This window comes from Calonectris borealis, chromosome W (assembly GCF_964195595.1).
Source record: "Calonectris borealis chromosome W, bCalBor7.hap1.2, whole genome shotgun sequence".
NCBI classification, from domain to species: domain Eukaryota; kingdom Metazoa; phylum Chordata; class Aves; order Procellariiformes; family Procellariidae; genus Calonectris; species Calonectris borealis.
In genome coordinates this window covers 4,933,178-4,953,977 of record NC_134351.1, presented here as the reverse complement: position 1 = coordinate 4,953,977, position 20,800 = coordinate 4,933,178, and the positions used below count along the sequence as shown (strand labels likewise).

The window sequence follows — 20,800 nt, the reverse complement described above, 5'->3', positions numbered from 1 at the left end:
TCCCACCATATGGTGAACACAGCAGTAGGACTGGATGCTCTCTCCCCACTGGAGAGGTGTTTGGCTGCGTATGCTTTCGCAGCTCACTGGCAATTGCAGGAGGGCAGAATCTGTCAAAGCACATTAGAGGCACGCGAGAAAAATCTCGCAGCGGTAAATTGTGATTTATCATCACAGTTATTTAGGGCTGCACAGCAAAGTATTTGTTTTGTTAAGTGCAGAGAATGTCTTCCAAGCTCTGCAGGAATATGGGTGAAGCTCGGAGATGAACTTGCTGCCTTGCGGACCCAGGTGAGGGCTAACAGCACGGTAATCGCTGCTGGTGGAACAAAGGACGTGTGACTGAAGACTCAGCAGATCACCCTTTTTATTTCCCAGACAGCACAGTGTTGCTCTCTCCTGCAAAGTCTCCACATGCTCCTCCAGTTTGCAAGTGTCCACCTCCTGCAACGGGGCTGTCGGCATTTCAGGGCAGGTTGTGCTCCACTGTACCATAAGTCTCTACCAAAATCAGGTTTTTGTTATGAGCAGCCTCAATAGAATCATAGAATCATAGAATCATAGAATCATACAGGTTGGAAAAGACCTCTAAGATCATCGTGTCCAACCGTCAACCCAACACCACCATGCCCACTACACCATGTCCCTAAGGGCCTCATCTACACATCTTTTAAATACCTCCAGGGATGGTGACTCCACCACTTCCCTGGGCAGCCTGTTCCAAGGCCTGACCACTCTTTCAGTAAAGAAATTTTTCCTCATGTCCAATCTAAACCTCCCTTGGTGCAACTTGAGGCCATTTCCTCTTGTCCTATCGCTTGTTACTTGGGAGAAGAGACCAACCCCCACCTCGCTACAACCTCCTTTCAGGTAGTTGTAGAGCGCGATGAGGTCTCCCCTCAGCCTCCTCTTCTCCAGGCTAAACACCCCGAGTTCCCTCAGCCGCTCCTCATCAGACTTGTGCTCCAGGCCCTTCACCAGCTTCGTTGCCCTCCTCTGGACACACTCCAGCACCTCAATGTCCTTCTTGTAGTGAGGGGCCCAAAACTGAACACAGGATTCGAGGTGCGGCCTCACCAGTGCCGAGTACAGGGGCACGATCACCTCCCTGCTCCTGCTGGCCACACTAGTTCTGATACAGGCCAGGATGCCGTTGGCCTTCTTGGCCACCTGGGCACACTGCCGGCTCATGTTCAGCCGGCTGTCAACCAGCACCCCCAGGTCCTTTTCCTCTGGGCAGCTTTCCAGCCACTCTTCCCCAAGCCTGTAACGTTGCCTGGGGTTGTTGTGGCCGAAGTGCAGGACCCGGCACTTGGCCTTGTTGAATCTCATACAGTTGGCCACAGAAGGAGTGGGTTTGCCTCTCCGTGTGGTAATGATGTCGAAGAGTAGGAAGCTTTCTGAAGAGCATGGGAAAACCTGCCCTGGCAGCAATGAGGGGGGACTACAGAGGTCTGACGCTGGCAGGACGGGGAAAAGTGCTTTTCACCATCGATCTGGGCTGTTGGCAGCTGCCGTTTCCCATTGCTCTCGTTTCCCATACATAGCTGGCCTGAACTGGGAGGGACAGAAAGGAGAAGGAATTCCCTCCAAAAAACACACAACGAATCCTTCTCGCCCCACATATTTTTGCAAACTCTACAATGTGCTCTCTTCACACCCCGTTTTCATGCAGGATTTCCACTTCCACCCCTCACCAGCACCATCTGTGAAGGGAGGCACCTCTGACCGCTGCACATCAAACTCAGCTGCCAGCTGGGGAACGCAGTGGCCCAGGACTGTGACCAATCTGGCTTTTCAGGTCTACCTTCCCTTGCCCTCCCCTCACCTTATTCAGATGCCAGCCAGCAAAGGGATTTCTTTTCTCGTGCCATATCCGAAGTTTATAAAATGTGCCCAGATCAGGGAGCTCAATCTATAGAAGGGAAAAGAAGTGTATTATCCGTTTCCGTACGTCAGCAAAATATGCACACAAAGGACAACCCTGAACATCTTTTAAGAGCCAAATCAGAGAGGAGTCAAAAACTAAAATTAAAAAAAAATGATGTTCCTTAAAAGTAATAAACCCTACTCCTCAAAGATAGCTTGATGCCTCTCTTTTCAGGGGAGGAGAACATATAAGTTGAATCCATACACTTTTGATCATGAGAGCTCCTTGAAACCATTCCTCCCAGCAAGAACTAAGGCCAGTTCTCAAGGTTCAGCTCTTTCTCAAACAGGGTCTGCAAAGCACAGCCACGCTTCTTCCAAAGGCATCTACGGCTGCTGGTGCAAAGGGGGTAAATGTTTTGGCTACAGCCATGCATCAATCCTTTGTTTCTCAATATTTCTCTGACCAGTCGACTTCTAAACATATTTGTTCCTAAACACAAGAAGACCCTCCCCAGCCTCCAAACTCAACACGCTGTTGAGCTCAGCCCCAAACATTCATGGAAGCTCACGTCCAAGGAGGCTGAAGACCAGATCACCGAGGAGAGGAAACACCACTGTTAATTCTCCTGTAAATAGCTAACGGCCAATTAAGCACTGAGAGAAAAATAGATAAATTATTAGCTTTAGAGAGGCATGGGCTAAATGGGTGGAGCAGTTTATAACATGAGGGGCTGTGCCTGAACGGGGAGACTACCTGCTTCAGGAGCCCCAGAGGAGATGATGTGGTACTTAGTACCACTATGACTTGAAGTCATCACCACCCGAGCACCCAGGAACACCAGCCTAAGCCCTGTTTGGAGAAGAGAAGCCATATCCATAAGTGGGGAAATCATCTGCATCACCACCAATCTGAATGACTTCACCTCCACTTCAGAAGGATCTATTGAGGTAAAGATCTGATGCTGCTGATTTTCTGTACAGGGCTGAAGCTAATGCCCTGGAAAAAAAAAGCATGCCAAATTTATCACTAGCACGAGATTCATACCATGAACTTATCAATCTGTCCAGTTTCAAAGTTGTCTGAATTGTTGTCCAGCTTCATCTCGTCCGACTTCCCCTTGTCTCCATAAATCTGGAAGAAGATGGTGGCGTCCGTCCCTGCATTCTTAATGTCACTTGTCCAGATCCACAGAGACCAGGGGCTTTCTACAAAGAAAGGTTCAAGACATTTTGTTTAAAAAGTAATTTTTAAAGATGTCCTGGTAAAAAACGTAATTCTCACTTTCAGCTGGGTGGTAGAGAGGGCAGGATGGTATGAAAGAAGACCGGGACATATTATCCTTTTCTGCACAAACATAATCAGCTGCTACATGACATATTGGAATCAGATTGCTTGGAAATATAATTCTGTGTTTCCCTTTAAAATAAAATGAGGTAAACCATAAATCACCACTTTCCGGGTGAACTATATTCTTCTATGTCATACTTTACTAACAGGGTAATCCAGGGATGTGCTCCATCTCTGTAGTTTCAGTATACTTCTCCAACACCTACAACTTTAGCTTCAAAGACCATTTTAAAGCCAGGGAAATACTGTCAGCTTTCTTTTTGTCAATGAGAAAGAGTCTCCTGTTACTTGTATACGGTGCAATGCAGCTCCAGGTAGCTCCTAAAAGCTCCAGATGATCCGTGTCTGAACAAGGAGGAGTATGGATACAGCCATGTATCACTTCATCCTGAGCTAATGAGCCTTCCTGAGACTGGACCAATTACCCCAGATGTGCCTTTTGCAGGACGGGCTGGCTCGGAGCCCATTCGGGTATCTCTAGCCAGGCTGCATCATGTGGGGCAAACATGCTCAGAACAATGTAAAGATATTGGACATTAGGAGAAATGTCTTTACTGAAAGAGTGGTCAGGCCTTGGAACAGGCTGCCCAGGGAAGTGATTGAGTCACCATCCCTGGAGGTATAGATGACGTGTAGATGAGGCGCTTAGGGACATGGTTTAGTGGGCATGGTGGTGTTGGGTTGATGGCTGGAATCGATGATCTTAGAGGTCTTTTCCAACCTTAATGATTCTATGATCCTATGATTCTATATTTCTCAAAAGTTTTTAAATTATTTAAATGCCTAAATCCCACCCGACTTCAGTTAGCACTTGCGTTACTCTAAGTGACATGCCCAAAGATTGTGGCAAAGCTACAAAATTTTCATCTCTTAAGCTACAAAATTTTTATCTCTTAAGTCTTCACCCAGCATTTTAACTGTAAGAGTAGTCCACCTACAGCAACTTTACATTGGTTTTCACGCCAGAGGATGGTGGCACGTATAAAGGTGACTTTATTTCCTCCAAAGAGCCCCTCATCTGTATTCTTTATTGATAATAATGTGTTTCACTTCTGCAGGCCTTGCAGCACCTACAGGAGAGGGAACAGGTTTCTTTCCTGACTCAGACATCAGCTGAATTATTAACAAATCCTAATGAAAGAATTGCTAACCCTTTCGGTATGCCTGAGCCCACATGAGCACGGCTCGACCTTCAGAGCCCAGAATGGAATATAAAAATATGATGACATGCATATAAATTAGATTTTTACTGATCTACTCGGCATTTGACTGTAAAAAAGAGGTGACAGCTACTCAAAAAACGAAGAGGGAACTCTCTTTTAGAAAAAGTTTTGCCTTTATTTTAATAATATGCAAAATGTTGATGGCCACTCCCTTCTGAAAAGCACCAGCAAGTTTCATCCGAGCAGAAATGAAGCTGAGGCAAGTTTGCGTATGGCACGTGATAGAGCAGCCTGCTCTCCCTGGGGAAAAGAGCAAGGGCGATTCAGACACCGGAGACTTCTCTCATCCGTCTGGTTTGGCCTCCCTGACCTCTTGCTGAAGGAAAGGAGAAGTGATGCATGCAGGGAGGGGGAAAAGGGAACTTGTACCAGAATTAAATGCTGATAGAGGGCTGTCAGGCAGAAACCACACAGGGAGAGACGTGGGTGAGCTAGGTCTGCAGCTGCCGGAGGGGACCAGGCATTTCCCCAAATACCCATCATCATCCTCCCAGGGCTCGCTGGGCACGTTCCCCTGTTTCCTATCCCTTCACATCAAGGGATCCAGGCGGTTTGGAAATTCTCGGAGCCAGAGCAGATATTCCCCAGGGCACAAACACCAGGGAGGGCTAGACCTGACACAACAGTTTCCAGGATAACATTCAAGATAAGGGGGGGGAAATAAAAAAAGACTGAGAATAAATACAAGCTACACGTCGAGCTGCAATTCACGGGGGGAACAGCTTGCGAACGCTGCGCAGGGAGCCATTTCACCATGGATACCCAAAGTAAGGTTGAACCAAGCTTTGATCAGCTCTACAGAAAGGGACAGTCCTATATGCACAGGGAGATAGGCGAGATGACATAATAGGTCTTTTCTAACTCCAAGTCTTACGCTTCTATAATCTGGCAGCTAAAGGTCACAGATTTCTCAAGGCTAATGCTCTCTGTCTATCTCCTGCACTGCGGCAGCGGGGGAATTAGCCTGTCAATAACAATCAGAGCTGATAATAGAGGGTTAAAGGTTGCAGAAGCTTTAGTTAAATGGACCGAGTCAGAGGCGCAATGTGGTTATAACACTGACTAACATTTAGATAAAGCTTATTTAAATGAACTGCTGTTTAAGCAGGAGCCCACCCGAAGCATTCGGATTAAACTGTATCTATTATCCTAATTAAAACATTCTGCTTACACATACGCGCTGGCGCAGGCGAGACTGCAGCGATCGGTTTCGCTTGGCGCAAAACCAGCCAGCGAGGCCGGGCGCTGGAGCCGCGCGCGGATGGATGAAGGTGCCGGTACGCTGCCCTGCGCCGCACGGAGCAGCACCTCCCAGCAAACCTGTGCCATTGCCTCCCTCTAGAGAAGAGGCTTCAAATGCAGCGCTCGTCTGCCTCGGGAGGCACGTTTGGCAGCTGGACGGGACTAAGAGCTGGTTTTTCTCTTAGGCCAAGAGTAAAAAAGTTGAAGTTAGTGGGAAGAGTTTGGGTTTTTTTCCTGTTTTCCCCCAGGTTCGTCTTTTTGTTACATTTAGGTTTTGTTTCCATTTGGAACAGGAAAGCTTTGCTTTTGTAGTGATAAGAAATGTAGCCTGGCTTGTCTGCAAAGGTGAGATGGTGGCTGAGGCAGCCCTAAGCCCAGTGAACTTAGGAGGGCTGCCAGGTCCAGTTTCTTCCCTTAAGAAAATGAGTGCAATTCTTCAAAATATTTTAAAAGTTTCATTTTAAACTCCCCAAACCAGGATGTTCAAAGCTGAAACTCATGCAGGACTCAATTCACTTGAGCCTCTACTTGACCATGGGTCTACCCATGTCACATTGCATGGGTGATATTCAGGGTGCTGTTGCATGGGGGGGTCAAAGGAGGCTCCTGGGCACTTGGACCTACTTTTCAGTCTTCTCTGGCGCAGGGAGACCATTTCGTAGAGCTCCCGCTCTATGAGACCATCTCCTTCATCTTCATCCAGCCATTTCCCACAAGGGAAGGTTTGCTCAATACCAGTGAATGGGCAGTAAACCACCACCTAGGAAAAGAGACTGGAAAAGTGAGTTTGAATATTCTGCTACCGGCAGCCTTGATACTGAAAACTTAAGTAACTGAAGCAAAGACAGGGATGGTCTCAAAATCAGGTTTTCTGGACCAACATGAACTGGACTGGTTGCACAATTCCCAATTTGGAGTATAGCTAGGATCCATCTGTCCTGTTATTCCCACTTTTCCAGAAGCACATCAAAATGAGTCAACCAAGAAGAGGTAAAACACCACAAGGGGAAGGCAACGGGAACAGGCAGCGTGGCTGCAGGAGTCGGCGTCGTGTGAGCATGCAGCACATGCCCTGCATCCCACCAGTGCGCAGCAGGGTTTTGCAGGAAACACAAGATACAAAAAGCCTTCAAACACATCCTAAACTGATTTGGCTTTCCAGGAAAACTGCTTTTCCTCCCAGCCTTAGGGTAGGCGGCTCTCTCCCTCTCCATTCTCCCATTAGCTCCTGCTGATCTTGTACACCATCTCACATCACATATTGCTCCACTACCTCCCAGTAACAGCTGTGGTCAGCCACTTTTTTTTTTCTGAGCTCCAAAGCAGCATCTAAAAACTTCAGGAAAGTCTGAGTATAGATGATAACTTTGAAACGCTCAGCGCAACCCAAGATTGCATTTCTGTCTGGCCCCTTGGGCGAACATTTGAAGGTGCTTTTGGCACTGAGCAAACAATAATCTCTATCTTTGTGACTGCAAAGGGGCAATCAACCCAATTAGCGAGTGATTGACTTATGCATCTAATGTGCCTTTGAGGCAATCAGCTACTACCATGCATTATGTATAATATTGACTTGCTAAACCGGGGATATTGTCATCCAAATAATGGATTTTTTTTTTTTTTAAACTGTGTTTGGTTGTTGGGATCAGGTTATGAATAGGAAACAGTCTGACAGCTGGCTACAGACAAACAGCTTAGTCTCACCTTCTCACAAAACCAGCCAGAACTGACGCCGCAATTATCATGCCCAATGGTGACTCTGCTGAGAGGGCTGAGAAGAGCAGCTATCTCCACGTTAAAGAGATCTGTCCTGGCACGCTCAAATTCACCTCCTTCCAAGAAAATCTTCCCACTGTTCTTTAAGCCTTTGGAGCCGTGGAGGATTACGTGGATCTTGGAGTTTGTGCCAGCTCCTCTGATATCTCCTGTCACTACAGCAACGTTGTACACAATACCTGAAGGAATCAGGAATTCGGTTAGGAAGAAAAGAAGGGGAGAAAAAAGAGAGTAATAATTTTTGATTAGATTTACATTGGGCTCTACTGGTTTCCCAATGGTCTTTTTAGCTTTCGACTTACACGCAGTGCAATGCTTCATTTGTTTTCATTCCACACATACTCACTGCTACCTTCAAACTGTCCAAGCAAAACAGGTTTGTGGCAACAAATTCACTCAAAAAAAGCATGGGCTTTTTATCACCATGTGATGATTAGGTGAAGACAGGCAAAAAATTGAATTGGCAACTAAATCAGTCACTTGATTTTGAGAGGTACCAAGCACCAGACGCGTCAGAGGATGGTTAGAGGATGGATGCTTTAAACAGTGGTGGCAACATCTGCAGCATCACAAAACTCTGAAAACATAGGGTCAGCAGCCTCTGATGCTGCTGAAGCCAGAAGGACCCTCACTGCCACTCTGAGATCCTAAAGATCTCAGCAAAGCAAGGCTTGGGAGAGGTATTAGCCCAGCTGGAAGAAAGAAAAATATTTCTGAAAAGAAGTCTATATGCATAAAAGTTCACTTGTTTTTTCTAGCTCTAAATGTTGGTCGAAGAAAGGTAACACTTCTTCCTACAAGCCTTACTTCTCAGGAGGCTTATGGACAGACATATCTCGGGACTGTGTCGTGGCATCAAATAAGGAGACACCTCTGTAACTATAACAGCGTTTTAGGGACCACATATAAAATAGTTGAGGTCTAGGCTAAGTTCTTCCTTTGCTTAAATCACCCAGAAATTTCAATAGGGACTTTGGACAAAGTAGAAACCTGAGAACTCCCTCTCTTATAAACAATCCTCTCTTTCTTTAAAGTTTACATTAAAAATTGTATTCAGGCATGTTTTACTGTGTGTATGGAATACCTTCAACAAAACTCATGAAAGCAGGAAAAAAATGCACAGTCATGAATAGTATAAGAATAGGAGAAGCTTTTAGTAAATGAATTGCATTTTTTTTAGATTTTATTTCCCCTGTCTTCCCCTAATTTTTCCCAACATGCATCCTGCAGTCAGGACTCTGCACCCAGACCGCTTCACCTGCACACATGCAGGGAGGAGTATGAGGACTGCAGATGTTGAAGACCATAAAGTAAAGAACAGCTGTTATCTACATAGTCAAAGTGTTTACCTTCATGCTAATGAATAAATACAGGCAGAACGCTATCCAAATTGTCTTCTGCCTCGCAGTAATTCGTTTTATTGACTTTACATCCAGGTTTCTTTTAACAGAGACATAACTTTTGGTTGTCTCTGCTCTAACCATGTTGGATAATCAAAAAACCCCTTTTAGGGCTCGGCACTGCCTTTCTTGTTTTGTAAAAGGATGCATAGCTCCCCAGCCAAGAACCTGAAGTACAATATGCACTTCTGTGTGGCACATTGGTAACTGTGGAAATATTAATCCACTTTCTGAAGGCTGGTGAGCGACTTGCTGAAGTACAAGTCCATTCTTTCACCCTTTGCCCATCAGCCCCTTATCTAGGTGCAGCAGGTGCCAAATCAGCATGTAGGTCCTACACAGCTTCACCACTGAGATGTGGAGGTGGGAAATGTGATGGTAGTTCAGGGACCCTCACACAAAACTACCTGTCACCAGCAGATGGTCCTCTGCAGGTCTCCCTGAGCACAATCTTCTACAGAAAACACGGCTAGAGTATTAACTAGGCCTTGTATCTTCGCTTTTCCCACCATGGATTCAGCCCATGACTTTACCTGTGGCTTCAGTGCCCCCAACAAGTATGTCCCTCTGGATTTTTCCATCATCTTCATCTAAAGCAAACCAGCGTCCAACTGGGAATTGGTACACACATTTGTTGCCAATGTCTTCAATGATCACCTAAGAGAAAAGAAACAGCACTTTGCAAAATACACGTGGAAAAAGCAAAGGTGTTACATGAGGGGATGACAGAAGAGCAGAAGTTAATGCACACACTCTCACCTGATATTTAATATATTCAACACTCAAGCAGATCCCTCTCCACTCCCTAATTAGTACTGATAGAATTTCAGACAATCAGTGAGTAAAAACCAGGCTTTTTTCTTTTCTTTTTTTTATCCCGTGAACTCAATCTGCGTCTCTCGCAGTGTACGAGACCAGATGTCTCTGCTAGCAAGACCAGCTGGCTGGCCTGTCCTCCTTCTCTCCAGAGCCCTTTTGCTGGCTACTCTTCTTCATCAGCTGAACGGCAGCTCTTTGTTCTGCTTTGGGAACAGGCCGTCTTCTTTCTTTCTCAGTTTTAAAGCCTTGTTATAAAATAATATCAAGGAATTTTAGGACAACCCAAGATTGTCGGATCAGCATGTGTGACCTAGTAATATCGTGTTAAACTTACTCAGTTACTCCAGGATGGAACCATTGCAAAGATAGCCATGAAACCTTGTGGTAGGAATAGTTTCTAATTTGGAAGGATTTGGCTCTTGGCCCTAGTCTAGAGATGTATTTGACTGACACAAGCCCGGGAACAATCTTCACCTTTAAGCCAGTGTTACCCACTTGAAGTTTCTTGCACCTCCTGCTGAGGCATTTCTTACCACCATCATCTTCTGGGTTCCTGAAGCTTGGCCATAAAGTTACTGCAGTATTTTAAATAAGCAGTGAAGAGTACTGAAGTTTTTCAGCCAGAAAAGAAGAAATGCAAATCCCTACTCACCTGCATGGCTTATATCTCAGAGAAAGAAAATTCATTATTAGAGATAGAAAGTCATTGCCACTCTTCTCTGCCCTCACAGCAAACAGGGAGAATCTGAAATCTGTCCTTTCTGATAGATTCCTGAAACCATTCTTTGTGAACCAGAACTTCCCCTCCTGTCACTCATCCCACACTGTGCTGTTGCCTGTAGCATTACCAATTCTCATTGTACCTCCATAGACATGGACAGCCGTGTCTGCCAGGGCTGGGATTGTCAGCACGAGAGAGCAGTGCTGTGCTGGAACCTTAGAGACTAAAATATATGAGGTTCGGGAGAAATATCCACACTCAAATTCCCCTCTGATCCCCTTTGGGTTCCTGTTAATATCTTTATTCATATATTTAGAGGTAGAAAACCAGCTCTGAGTATAAACCACACTGAAAACCCTGGAAACATGAGAAGAACTTCTAAAGATACTTTGCAGGTTCATCCAGGAGTGACAACGCTAGAGTCCCCAAATATTGGAGCAAATTAGAGAAAAACCTCTACCGACAGTAGAAGATAACTGGGCTACGGTTTAGCTCATTTCTCCAAGCTTCCAGATGAACTTGCAAGGCAAAAGTTGCCTTTTACTTAATCACAAACATCTCGGCGGTTCCTGTGGTGGAACATAGGATTAATGTGTTGGCTGCAACTAGTCACTGCTTCAGGCTTTGGGACTTAGGCAACCTCACCAACACCAAAAATTATGTCATGCAGGCTTCATCTGTAATGTGCGAATGAGGTTCCTTTTCTGTGGGTTTTTTCCCCCTATTTATTACAGGGAGGACAACAGTTCTGTTTTTCACCTTCTGCATTTTTCATGGACAACCAACATAATAACTTTTAGTGCAGTGTATGGTGACGGTGGAAAAGCATGTGCTAATATTTGCATTTGTAATACATCAAACCACCCTGTTATCTAGGATTTACAAATCTGGGGTCAGATCTTCAGCGGATTAAAGCCAACTGTGTTAAACTACACTAGCAGAGGAAAGAAAATGAGATTAGAGGAAAGAGTCATAGCTTTCTCCTTTTAAAATAGTCCTTCAATCATTTCACTAGAAGCTGCAATACCTTCACGCCTTAGAGCAGGAGATTAAAATGACGAGGAAAGTGAGAGTGGAAGAAAAGGATCTTTGTGGCAGGTATATCTTTTTTGCTGTGCTGATGATAAATCACTTAAATTTGGCCAAGCTATAAGTCTTTGCAAATTTCCAGTGTGAACAGCTATTACTTAGACTCTGGTATCTTTACCGTCTTGGTCATGAGTTAAGTCAACAGAATGAGAGGGGGGCTCAGAGGCCCCAGCTTGGAGAATTCTCCCTCATCTGTCAAAGAAACTGCAGTGACTGAGACAGGAGAAATACTATTAGAGCAGGCAAATTCAAGTCTTAACAACTGGATTTTCTCACTGCCGCAAAGTCCCCTGAGATGCTCGACAATTTACCTAAACCCAGATTGTCCCTCATTTTCTAACTACCCAACCTGAATCTGCTGCACCTGATTTAGATGCACCACACTGGCATGCACCAGGCTGCTGACAGAGCTTCATCGGCCCCCCTTTGCTCTGCAGAAAAAGCGAGAGGATACTTCTGGAAAGGTGAAAACTTGATTTGTGCCTTTCTCAGTAACCAGGAACCTGTATCGCCACCTGACATCCTTCCATTTCTTGGCATCAGACCACCGAAAGGGTAAAAAGCGAGACATTTTGATCCCATAACATGCTTATATTAAACATCTTGGGAGTAACTAACCTTTGCGAGGAACCAGCCAGCAGAGCCACCCTTGTTATTATGACCTATATTAATTTTCCTTAACCTTCCCAAATTCGGAGCATCCAGTGTGAACTTGTCCTCTGCTCCCTTTTCAAAGTTGTCTTTGTCATTGTCCAGTTTCCTCACACCTGAGAAAAAATAAATATAGAAGAACCAAGGAGGAAAGGGTTACTGGCACATGCGTATTTGTAAGTGAGGAAATATTTAGGAATGTCACCACTGACTGAATCAAATATTCTCCAGGTACCAGCTCTCTGCAACCAGGATTGAAGGTAAAGGCAGAGGAATTTAAATTCTAATAAAAAAGGTACCTTTTTTTAAGCACACAAAAGACCAGAATTTTTACTCTAATGTCACAGTTACTTACAGCTCTCAGAGTTTTCAGAAATGTGTATCCAGATGGCTCTTGCATCTTTTTTTCATACCACCACATTTCCCTTTTATTTTTAATGTCTTTAAAAATCTCCAAACTGTTTAAAAAAGACTTTGGTCACAAGCTGCAGATTTTGACATTTCAGGACATAGGATTCTTTGCTGCATCACACAGGAAGGATTTATTTTCAAATTAAGACCCAGCCAGGAGATATTGGCTTTTCCTGATCTCACAGGAGCTTGCCTTTATGAAAAGTATTAAAGCGCTGACCCCAGTTGCAACCAACGCTGTTCCTGCGTTCGAACGATGCTGCGAGTGGGATTGAAGCTGCCCACGGCACCAGTGCAGGGAAAGGTGTCAGAGGGCAATTCATCCCACTTACCTTAGAAAGGGATGAATCATTTTCTAGGGGTGTTATTCCTCTGAGTAGATACGACAGAGTGCCTGGACAACCGGCTTAGATTTAGACTCCCACTTTCAGATGTCTCCAGTGAGATCAGATGAATCCCCTTGTAAGAGTCTGGAGAATTAATCAAGGATGAGACCTATCCACTAGGTTTCATAATCTGTTCAAGGACACTTGGCAGACATCATGTCATTTTTTCTTGAATTTTTCCGGATAGGTGCAGTATAGAAGAGAGAGAATATTTGCTAGCTGGGTCTCCAGGAATTTCCGCCCACTCTTCTCCATGGCATGACCCAGAGAGCTTGGTGTGGGCACATCTTTTAGTATTATTCAGTTAAAAGTATTTTTAAAAAAATAAATTCAGGTTCCTAGACCACTGTTGTAGTACAATCTACATTAAAAAAAAAAAGCTACCACCGTTAATTAAAAGCCAGGTAACATAAACCTTGGTTAGATTGTCTTTCTGAATGGCCAGGCAGGCTCAGCCACAGCCTGTGCCACACTGAAAGGACAGCATTGTCCATCCAGGGCCACAGAAAGATGGGACATCTCACTCAGATGCAGGTCTCACTGCACGCACTGTAAATACACATTGGTGTTGGATCCCTCAGCGGGCTGGCACCTATTGCACTGGTTTATGCTGGTGGTTCATGCTGCATTTGCCCAGGGTTGGGGTTTTTTGGTGGGAGGTAACTTCAGTCATGCTCGCAGCCCAGCTACGGGTGCTGCTTTGCAGACGCAGCTTCCAGGAGCTGTGGATGTGAGAAACCCCAGAGCTAACAACACCACTTGTTGTGCCTTTCACTCAGCCAAATCATTCTGCATTTGCCAGATTGCTGCTGTGTGTTGTTCAGATCGCAGGCCTGCAGAGCAGGAAGAAATATTTTAGGAAATGATTTGCATTTGAATACCTGTGTCTCCTTTCTCACCGAAGATATTAATGAAGACGTCCGCATCTGTTCCACTGCCGCTAACTTCACCAGTAAAAACTCGGACCACGTATTTGTTGACTGCAAGGAGAGAGGCAGAAATCTCAATACATTAATAACTCGATGATTTGATAAAAAAGATGATAGTATAAACCAACTCAGCCTGTGCTGATGCTATCTTGAAAGCAATGTCTGGACCTCGGCTCTTGGATCCTATACGCTGACACTTTCCTCCACAAGAGGAATAAAATCCATAGGCAGAGCTCTGACTCTTGCCCACTGCCCTGGGTAAGAGGAAAAGATGATTCGGTTCCTGGCCTTGTCATTGAAAGCTGAAATAGATGAGAAGAAGGTGCCAATTTTGATGTTGATACATGGCCATTAAATGGACCTACACACCAGCCTTGCTTTTTCAAAACATCAATTACAGAGCCAGCCATCTGTCCCAGCTCAGACCTGACCCCTCTGGTCTGAATGCTATCCTAGAGCTATTTTTGCAGCTTAGCTTGTATTAAGCCGGGCTGGTGACAAGAAGTATTTTGAGGAAAGGTCAGTCACGCTGCATGAACACAAAAATTTGAAGGTAACGACTCTGCTACTCTGTCCAGTTTAAAAAAAAATAATCCAGTTCTTTCCATTTAATGGAGAAACAGGAGTAAAGCCCAGGAGCTACATCACGTGTGGCACCAAGCAATGCAAAAATCACGTGGGTGAGCCACACCATGAACATTTCACACATGTTAGTGAGTTTGAGAAGCAAGTTCTTCAGAGGGATCAGGATGGGTCTAACTTGGCTCCAAAGGATAGCAAGGGTGAGCTCAGCTTCTTCTGAAATCAATAAGAAAACTCCCATGGCCTTCACTGTGTCTGTATTTGGGGAAAACATGAGCAACTTCCAAAATCTACCGCCAAAGTCTACCTGACTACCTTGTTCCTCCAAGCAAAATCAGCCAGCCCTGACAGATGTCTAGTGCCGTATCCTCTGTGCAAAACCAGTGCTGGAGACAGACAGCAAGACACACAAAAAAACCTGATAAAGATTAATGCAAAATCTACTACTGAACAGTACGTGACATCATAGAAGCCCTCAAGCTGGACATGAGCCAGCAAGGTGCGCTGGCAGCCCAGAAGGCCAACCCTGTCCTGGGCTGCATCCAAAGCAGCGTGGCCAGCAGGTTGAGGGAGGGGATTCTGCTCTGCTCTGGTGAGACCCCCCTGCAGTGCTGCTTCCAGCTCTGGGGTCCTCAGCACAAGAAGGACATGGACCTGTTGGAGGGGGTCCAGAGGAGGCCACGAAAATGATCAGGGATGGAACACCTCTGCTATGAAGAAAGGCTGAGAGAGTTGGGGTTGTTCAGCCTGGAGAAGAGAAGGCTCCGGGGGAGACCTTATTGTGGCCTTTCAGTACTTAAAGGGGGCTTAGAAGAAAGATGGGGACAGACTTTTTAGTAGGACCTGTAGCGACAGGACAAGGGGGAATGGTTTTAAACTAAAAGAGAGGAGATTCAGACTGGATATAAGGAAGAAATGTTTTATGATGAGGGTGGTGAGACACTGGCACAGGTTGCTCAGAGAGGTGGTAGATGCCCCATCCCTGGAAACATTCAAGGTCAGGTTGGATGGGGCTCTGAGCAACCTGATCTAGTTGAAGATGTCCCTGTTCGTTGCAGGGGGGTTGGACAAGCTCTGCGCTACATCACCTCTTTATTTCTGAGTCCTGGGCATGCTGCTTCTGCAACAGGGACAAATGCACAGGCCACAACACGCATAACTCCCTCGCAAAAATAAAACTCTTTGCACCATGATTGATGGTGAGCAACTTTTTCCCTTTGGCAGGTGCAAAATTAGGGGAGAAACTTGTCCGGGCTTCCCAGCCAACACCAGAAATTAATTACCTCAGGAGCTAGGGACCATGACAAACCCTGGGTTACCACTCCCAGGTCACCTGCCTCCTCCACCGTAATCAGTGTATATTAAAAATTATTCTAAAAGACAGCAGACACTTTGGTGCACTTGCTCCCCCTGAGGCAGAGGATGTGAGAGCAAGAGTACGAGAAGCGGTTGTTGGACCATCCCATGAATTATAAAGACGCGTTCAGCTCCCAGGGTGAGGAGCACAAGGGCAGAGCCCAAACAGAAGGGAAAATCACCTGTCACGGTTTAATGAACATGCTCTGAAAAGGCTAAAAATCGAGCTGACGTTCCTCGTGCCCCATCGCAAAACATGCCATAACAAATAAAATAATAATTACAAAAGTGCAATAAATACTAAATAACAAGAAAGAGGAGGACAGAGCCAGGCTCAGACAAGGGAGAAAATGCCTTAATGTTTCTCTTTAACTCTTTTGCTTCAGTTCCTAGAGCTCTAACAACCTGCTAGAGAGATAGGCCAACACCAAAGGATTTCATTTGCATTAACCAAGGATAGAGATGGTGCAGTTTACAGCTCCCATTTGGCCACTAAGCTGCTCTAACTAAAAGTGACCCATTGTGCATTGGGATCTTTAATCACAGACCACATTTTTCAAGAAGCTTTGCTCCTTGCACCTCCTCTAGAATATTTATTCTGATGTCGGTGATTAATTTTCCACTCCACTTTTCAGGGGTCAGAAGAACCTGATGGGATAAAAGGATCCACAAAAGGACAAGCATCAGTGACTGAACTTCAATTACCCTTGTAGGATCAGGCTTTATTCCTCTGAAGTACAGACCAGAAGGATGCCTGAACACATGCCGAGCACCAAGGAGGACATGTAGAGAACAAGAGCAATCAGCAGCAGTGACCAAAATCCGGGCAGGAAGGGCACCTTTACAGCTTCTGCAGAAATACGTCTGGTCAGCAAGAAAAACGCTGGTAAAATTATTTGCCAGATCCAACACCTTGAAAGGTTTCTCAGCATCGCTATATTTCAAATCTAAGGTTTACAATGACATCATTTGACAACCTGCTCAGAACACCCCAGCGCTCCCAAGGGCTCTCTACACACACGATGTTGCTGTCAGAGTGTCGGCACGGAGACCCCATAGACGGAGCTGATTCCTGAGCCCGCAGAGATGGGCAAATGCCTTGGGTCGTCATTTTAGGCTAGTGGCAATCACAGGGCACTGTGCTGCAAGGGTTTTATGTTGTCCCCTAAAACATAAGGAAAGCTGGGGTGCACGGCATGTGCTCAAATGCCTCTTTTGCGTGCTCCTTGCAGATGTATTTCTGCAGGTGAAGCTACTCCAGGAGCATTAATGGTCCTTGGCTTCGGTCATAGCACATCCCTGCTTCACAGAGCACAGGATCACGCCTAGCGTGTGCTCACCAGGTTTTCCCCTTAATTTTTTTCATACGTTCCCAATTCTGAAACTGTGTGCACTCCAGCCAGTCCCCGTACCTGCCCCACTCAGCTCTGCGTACAGGACAGTTTTAGTTCCTTCATCTTCAGGAAGCAAACGGGATGAATCCTGAGGGGTACTGAATTTTTGCCAACGCTCTCTCCCTCTCTAAGCAATTCGACACTCAGCTGCAGCAGAGAGAGTAGCTCTTCATTCTGCTCAGGGGTCCTTCTGTGCTTCATACATCAGCACATCTCACAGAATGACAGGGTGGATGTGCAAATGCAAATAGAAAGGGATGCTGCATCTCAAAAAGACAGCGAGGATTCAGCTGCTAGAAGCCTGCAGGAAAAGGCTCTCATTGCAGCCAGGCAGAGATCTGGCTGAAGTCAAGCACTCTTCATTTTAAGCATGGGTGGATGTTGTTCCCTCTTAAGCCCTTAATCATGTATTATTTAAAACAGCAACATCATCTTTTCAAAAATACCCACTTGGCTTTTTTTAATCTCAATACATGGCTCTGAGTTCATCTGCAAAACAGAGATCAAGATGTTGCCTGGATATTTTTTTTCTGAATGCTTCTCCTAGCACCGGGAACATGCAAAACGCTAACGTACGGCTGGTAAAAGCTGTGACTCCATCTAGCAGTGCAGGCTCGCTGCAGCACAGGCTCGGAGAGGGGAGCTTTCCTAGAAGCAAAATTAGCAGCTTCGGAGGCACGAACTGCAAGATGCCGAGAGCAGAACAGCTAACAAAAACTCAGTAGCGAGAGCAGTAACTATTTTCTGCTGTCTTTCCTCTCCCCATTGCAACACACAAGCGCAAATGTCCTGTATGGTTACAGCACCTTCCTTTTCTTTACAGCTGGGTGCCTGCTCCGTTAGAGACAATCCAGCTCCCCCTGGCATCTCTCATCCAACACACTGACACACCAAGCTGTCCCAAGAAGGCATGCGGAGACGTTGCCAGGATGCCATCTCAGGGAAGCAGTGGGGGTGGCACTAACTGATATGACCCCACCGCGTTAATTTAGCAGAGGTGTGACAGTCAAGCAGCTTGTCTGTTGCTAATCAACTCAGCCACGGCTTTCAACAGCTAAGAGGGAGGATTAATATTGCACCGTGGGCTAGAGACAGGCTCTTTCCACTGAGAAGAGGGTTTATATTGGTGAAGGGCTGTGATGCCACAGGCACTCCCAGCACTGCTGCCAGGAGATGATGGGCATGGGGGTGCAGCCCTCCGACCCCCTCATATATCCCTTCTGGGCTGGCTCCACTGCCATCTCCATCCCAAGGAGCCAGGGTGCAGCATTTAGCCCAACACCTTGCCCAGGATCTTTTTATCCAGCCCCAGCACCCCTGGGTGCTCTCGTGCAACCTCTCTCCTGCCTCCAACCATGGAAAATGCAGGGACACATCCCAGCCAAATCCCTCCACCTGCAAGCTGCAGCTGACTGCTCAGCCACCTGATATTCATCTGTTAATGCCATTTATTTAGCAATATGTTATCATGGTCACCTGAAACACCATAGGATGGAATTGCCTAAAGAAATCTTGCAGCTAATATTATTTGGGGCATTAGATAGGGCATTTACGCACAAGCTGCTGAGTTTGTAGCAGCAGGAGCACCAGATTTAGGCAGGGAAACAGAGTCAACCGTGCTTCATTACCTAGAGTTATCACCTCCTGCAGGGCACAGTGAATTCCCTGCTAGACATCCCTGCCTACCTCCCTTGCGCGTGACCTGCCGCGGAGCAGGGCAGCAGCACAGCATCCAACAACTAAGAAATGTCACAGCCTTCAGAAGCCAAACATGCTGCATTAAAAGCAGGGAGCTAAGTCGTAGGCAGCGATGGATTCTTCTCATAAGGCAACTTTTAGCAATTATCCTTCTGTTTTCACAGTGCTCCCAAGGGTGGCAATGTTTAAGATCCATCCTGTACTGCTCAGCACTGAGCAGGCAGATTTCAGAAGAGGTGGAGGGGGAATTGCTAGGGAAGAGGCAACGCTACTGTCTTTGAATTGCTGCTGGCAAAGAAATACATTTGTGGTTAGAATGAAAAGTGAAAAGAATTGTTGCTAGAGGCAGAGGCAGGGGGCTGGATCTGCAGGCAAGGCGCAGTTTCAACCTGAGCCTGCCACAGCCTTTTTGCATGCGCTCAGGAAGGTGCTTTAACGTCCATATGCCTTGGTTCCTGGCTGTCAGATCAAGTCAGTCATTCCAGCCCACCAGAAATTGCCTGACAAAATCTCTTCTTGATGGAAAGCACTGACTTGTCAAAATGGAAGCTCCTTTATACCACTTCTGACAGCATGTTCCTCAGTGACAGCTAGAATTCTTGGTCAGAGCAATCTTAAAAGATCAGACAGCCTATGTTTAGGGCACAAAGCTGGGATCTGGCATCCCAACACACTTGATTCAGAGCAAGCATTTGAATTTAATTCTGGTCTGGGAAAGAGCCCATCCCACCAGGCTAACACCACATCTTCCTAGATCAGCTTCTCCTGACCTTCTGGTGGAGATGCCTTACTGCATTTTCACACAACACAGCATTATCTCTGGAGTCTCTGCAAACACTGCAGAGAAGAAAACTCGCCCAGCCCTAATCATTACACCTATCTCTGCTGCAGTAGCAGGGACCCTGGAGATAGCTACTCAGAGCAAGACATGATGAGAACCTAAAGCAAACCCTGTACAAACGCAGGAGCCCTGCTGAGTTCACCAGGAGCTATCTCTGTCTCAAAAGCATGGCCTGCTCTTGCACAAAGCAATTGCACGCAGTTAAGGAAGACTTTTTTCCCCCCATCCAGGAAAGGGTTGAATTCAAAGGGTTGCTTTAGAGCTTGAGAATAATTAATCTCTGTCAAGAGTAATTGACGACTATCTTTCTTAATGAGCTGCACCTTCAGAGGTAGTGAACAGCTCCTTAAACCAAGGGTTCAAACTGGAAATGCAGATTACAAGCACACCTGGAGTTCAGGGGATGCTGATGAAGAAAGAGCTGCGCATTGCTTTTGGCCATGAGCACCCCTGCCAAAACACGGTGTTAGTGGGGGAGAAAGGCTGAAGAGCCTTTGCATGGATTTGGGGTGCACGTTGCCAGAGGCAGCACCAAGGATGCAAGGTTGGTGCCACTCCGGATTAGTATTTCATTAATCTCAGAAGACCTCTCTAAAAGTGTGTTCTTAAGAAAGAGATATTCTTGCTGCCACCCAAGGAGGCATAAGACATGGGGAAAGGAAACAATTATGTTTTCTCTGCTGAATGTTGCATTATCCTCAACCGCTGCTTCGTGCCCCTCCTGTAATGAACTCAGCCGCTTAGTCTCCCCATCCAGCCCAGAGACCACGATACTCATCCTCATTTTGCGCTGCTCTTACGTGAAATCAAAGTATGCATCAAAACAGTTAATATATCAGGATTCAGCCCAGATCATCCCTCTGCAAATCTACCACATGCAGGAGTCTTTGCTTGTAGGATATGCTAAACTGATGTTCCTACTGCAACTTCAAAGCGATGATGACATTTTGAAGTGAGGTTTAAACGACCTTGCTCAAGAGACAATAGCGGTTCTGTTGCAGAGGCGTGGAGCTTAGCACAGGGCAACCCACCTCGTGACAGCAGCACGGAAATCCTCGTTCA

At 45.9% G+C, this 20,800-nt stretch overlaps 1 protein-coding gene across 1 annotated transcript in view; it reads right to left on the bottom strand.

The window, feature by feature from the left end:
• The window catches only part of LOC142074997 (lipoxygenase homology domain-containing protein 1-like), a 58,701-nt gene that overhangs the window by 1,940 nt on the left and 35,961 nt on the right, over positions 1–20,800 (bottom strand). Inside the window, exons 5-11 of the mRNA XM_075135990.1 lie at positions 13,820–13,918; positions 12,109–12,257; positions 9,395–9,518; positions 7,390–7,640; positions 6,310–6,445; positions 2,918–3,078; positions 1,829–1,915 (exon numbers count right to left, since the gene is read on the bottom strand). Coding sequence (XP_074992091.1) covers positions 1,829–1,915; positions 2,918–3,078; positions 6,310–6,445; positions 7,390–7,640; positions 9,395–9,518; positions 12,109–12,257; positions 13,820–13,918 — 1,007 coding nt within the window. The remainder of the gene's footprint in view (positions 1–1,828; positions 1,916–2,917; positions 3,079–6,309; positions 6,446–7,389; positions 7,641–9,394; positions 9,519–12,108; positions 12,258–13,819; positions 13,919–20,800) is intronic.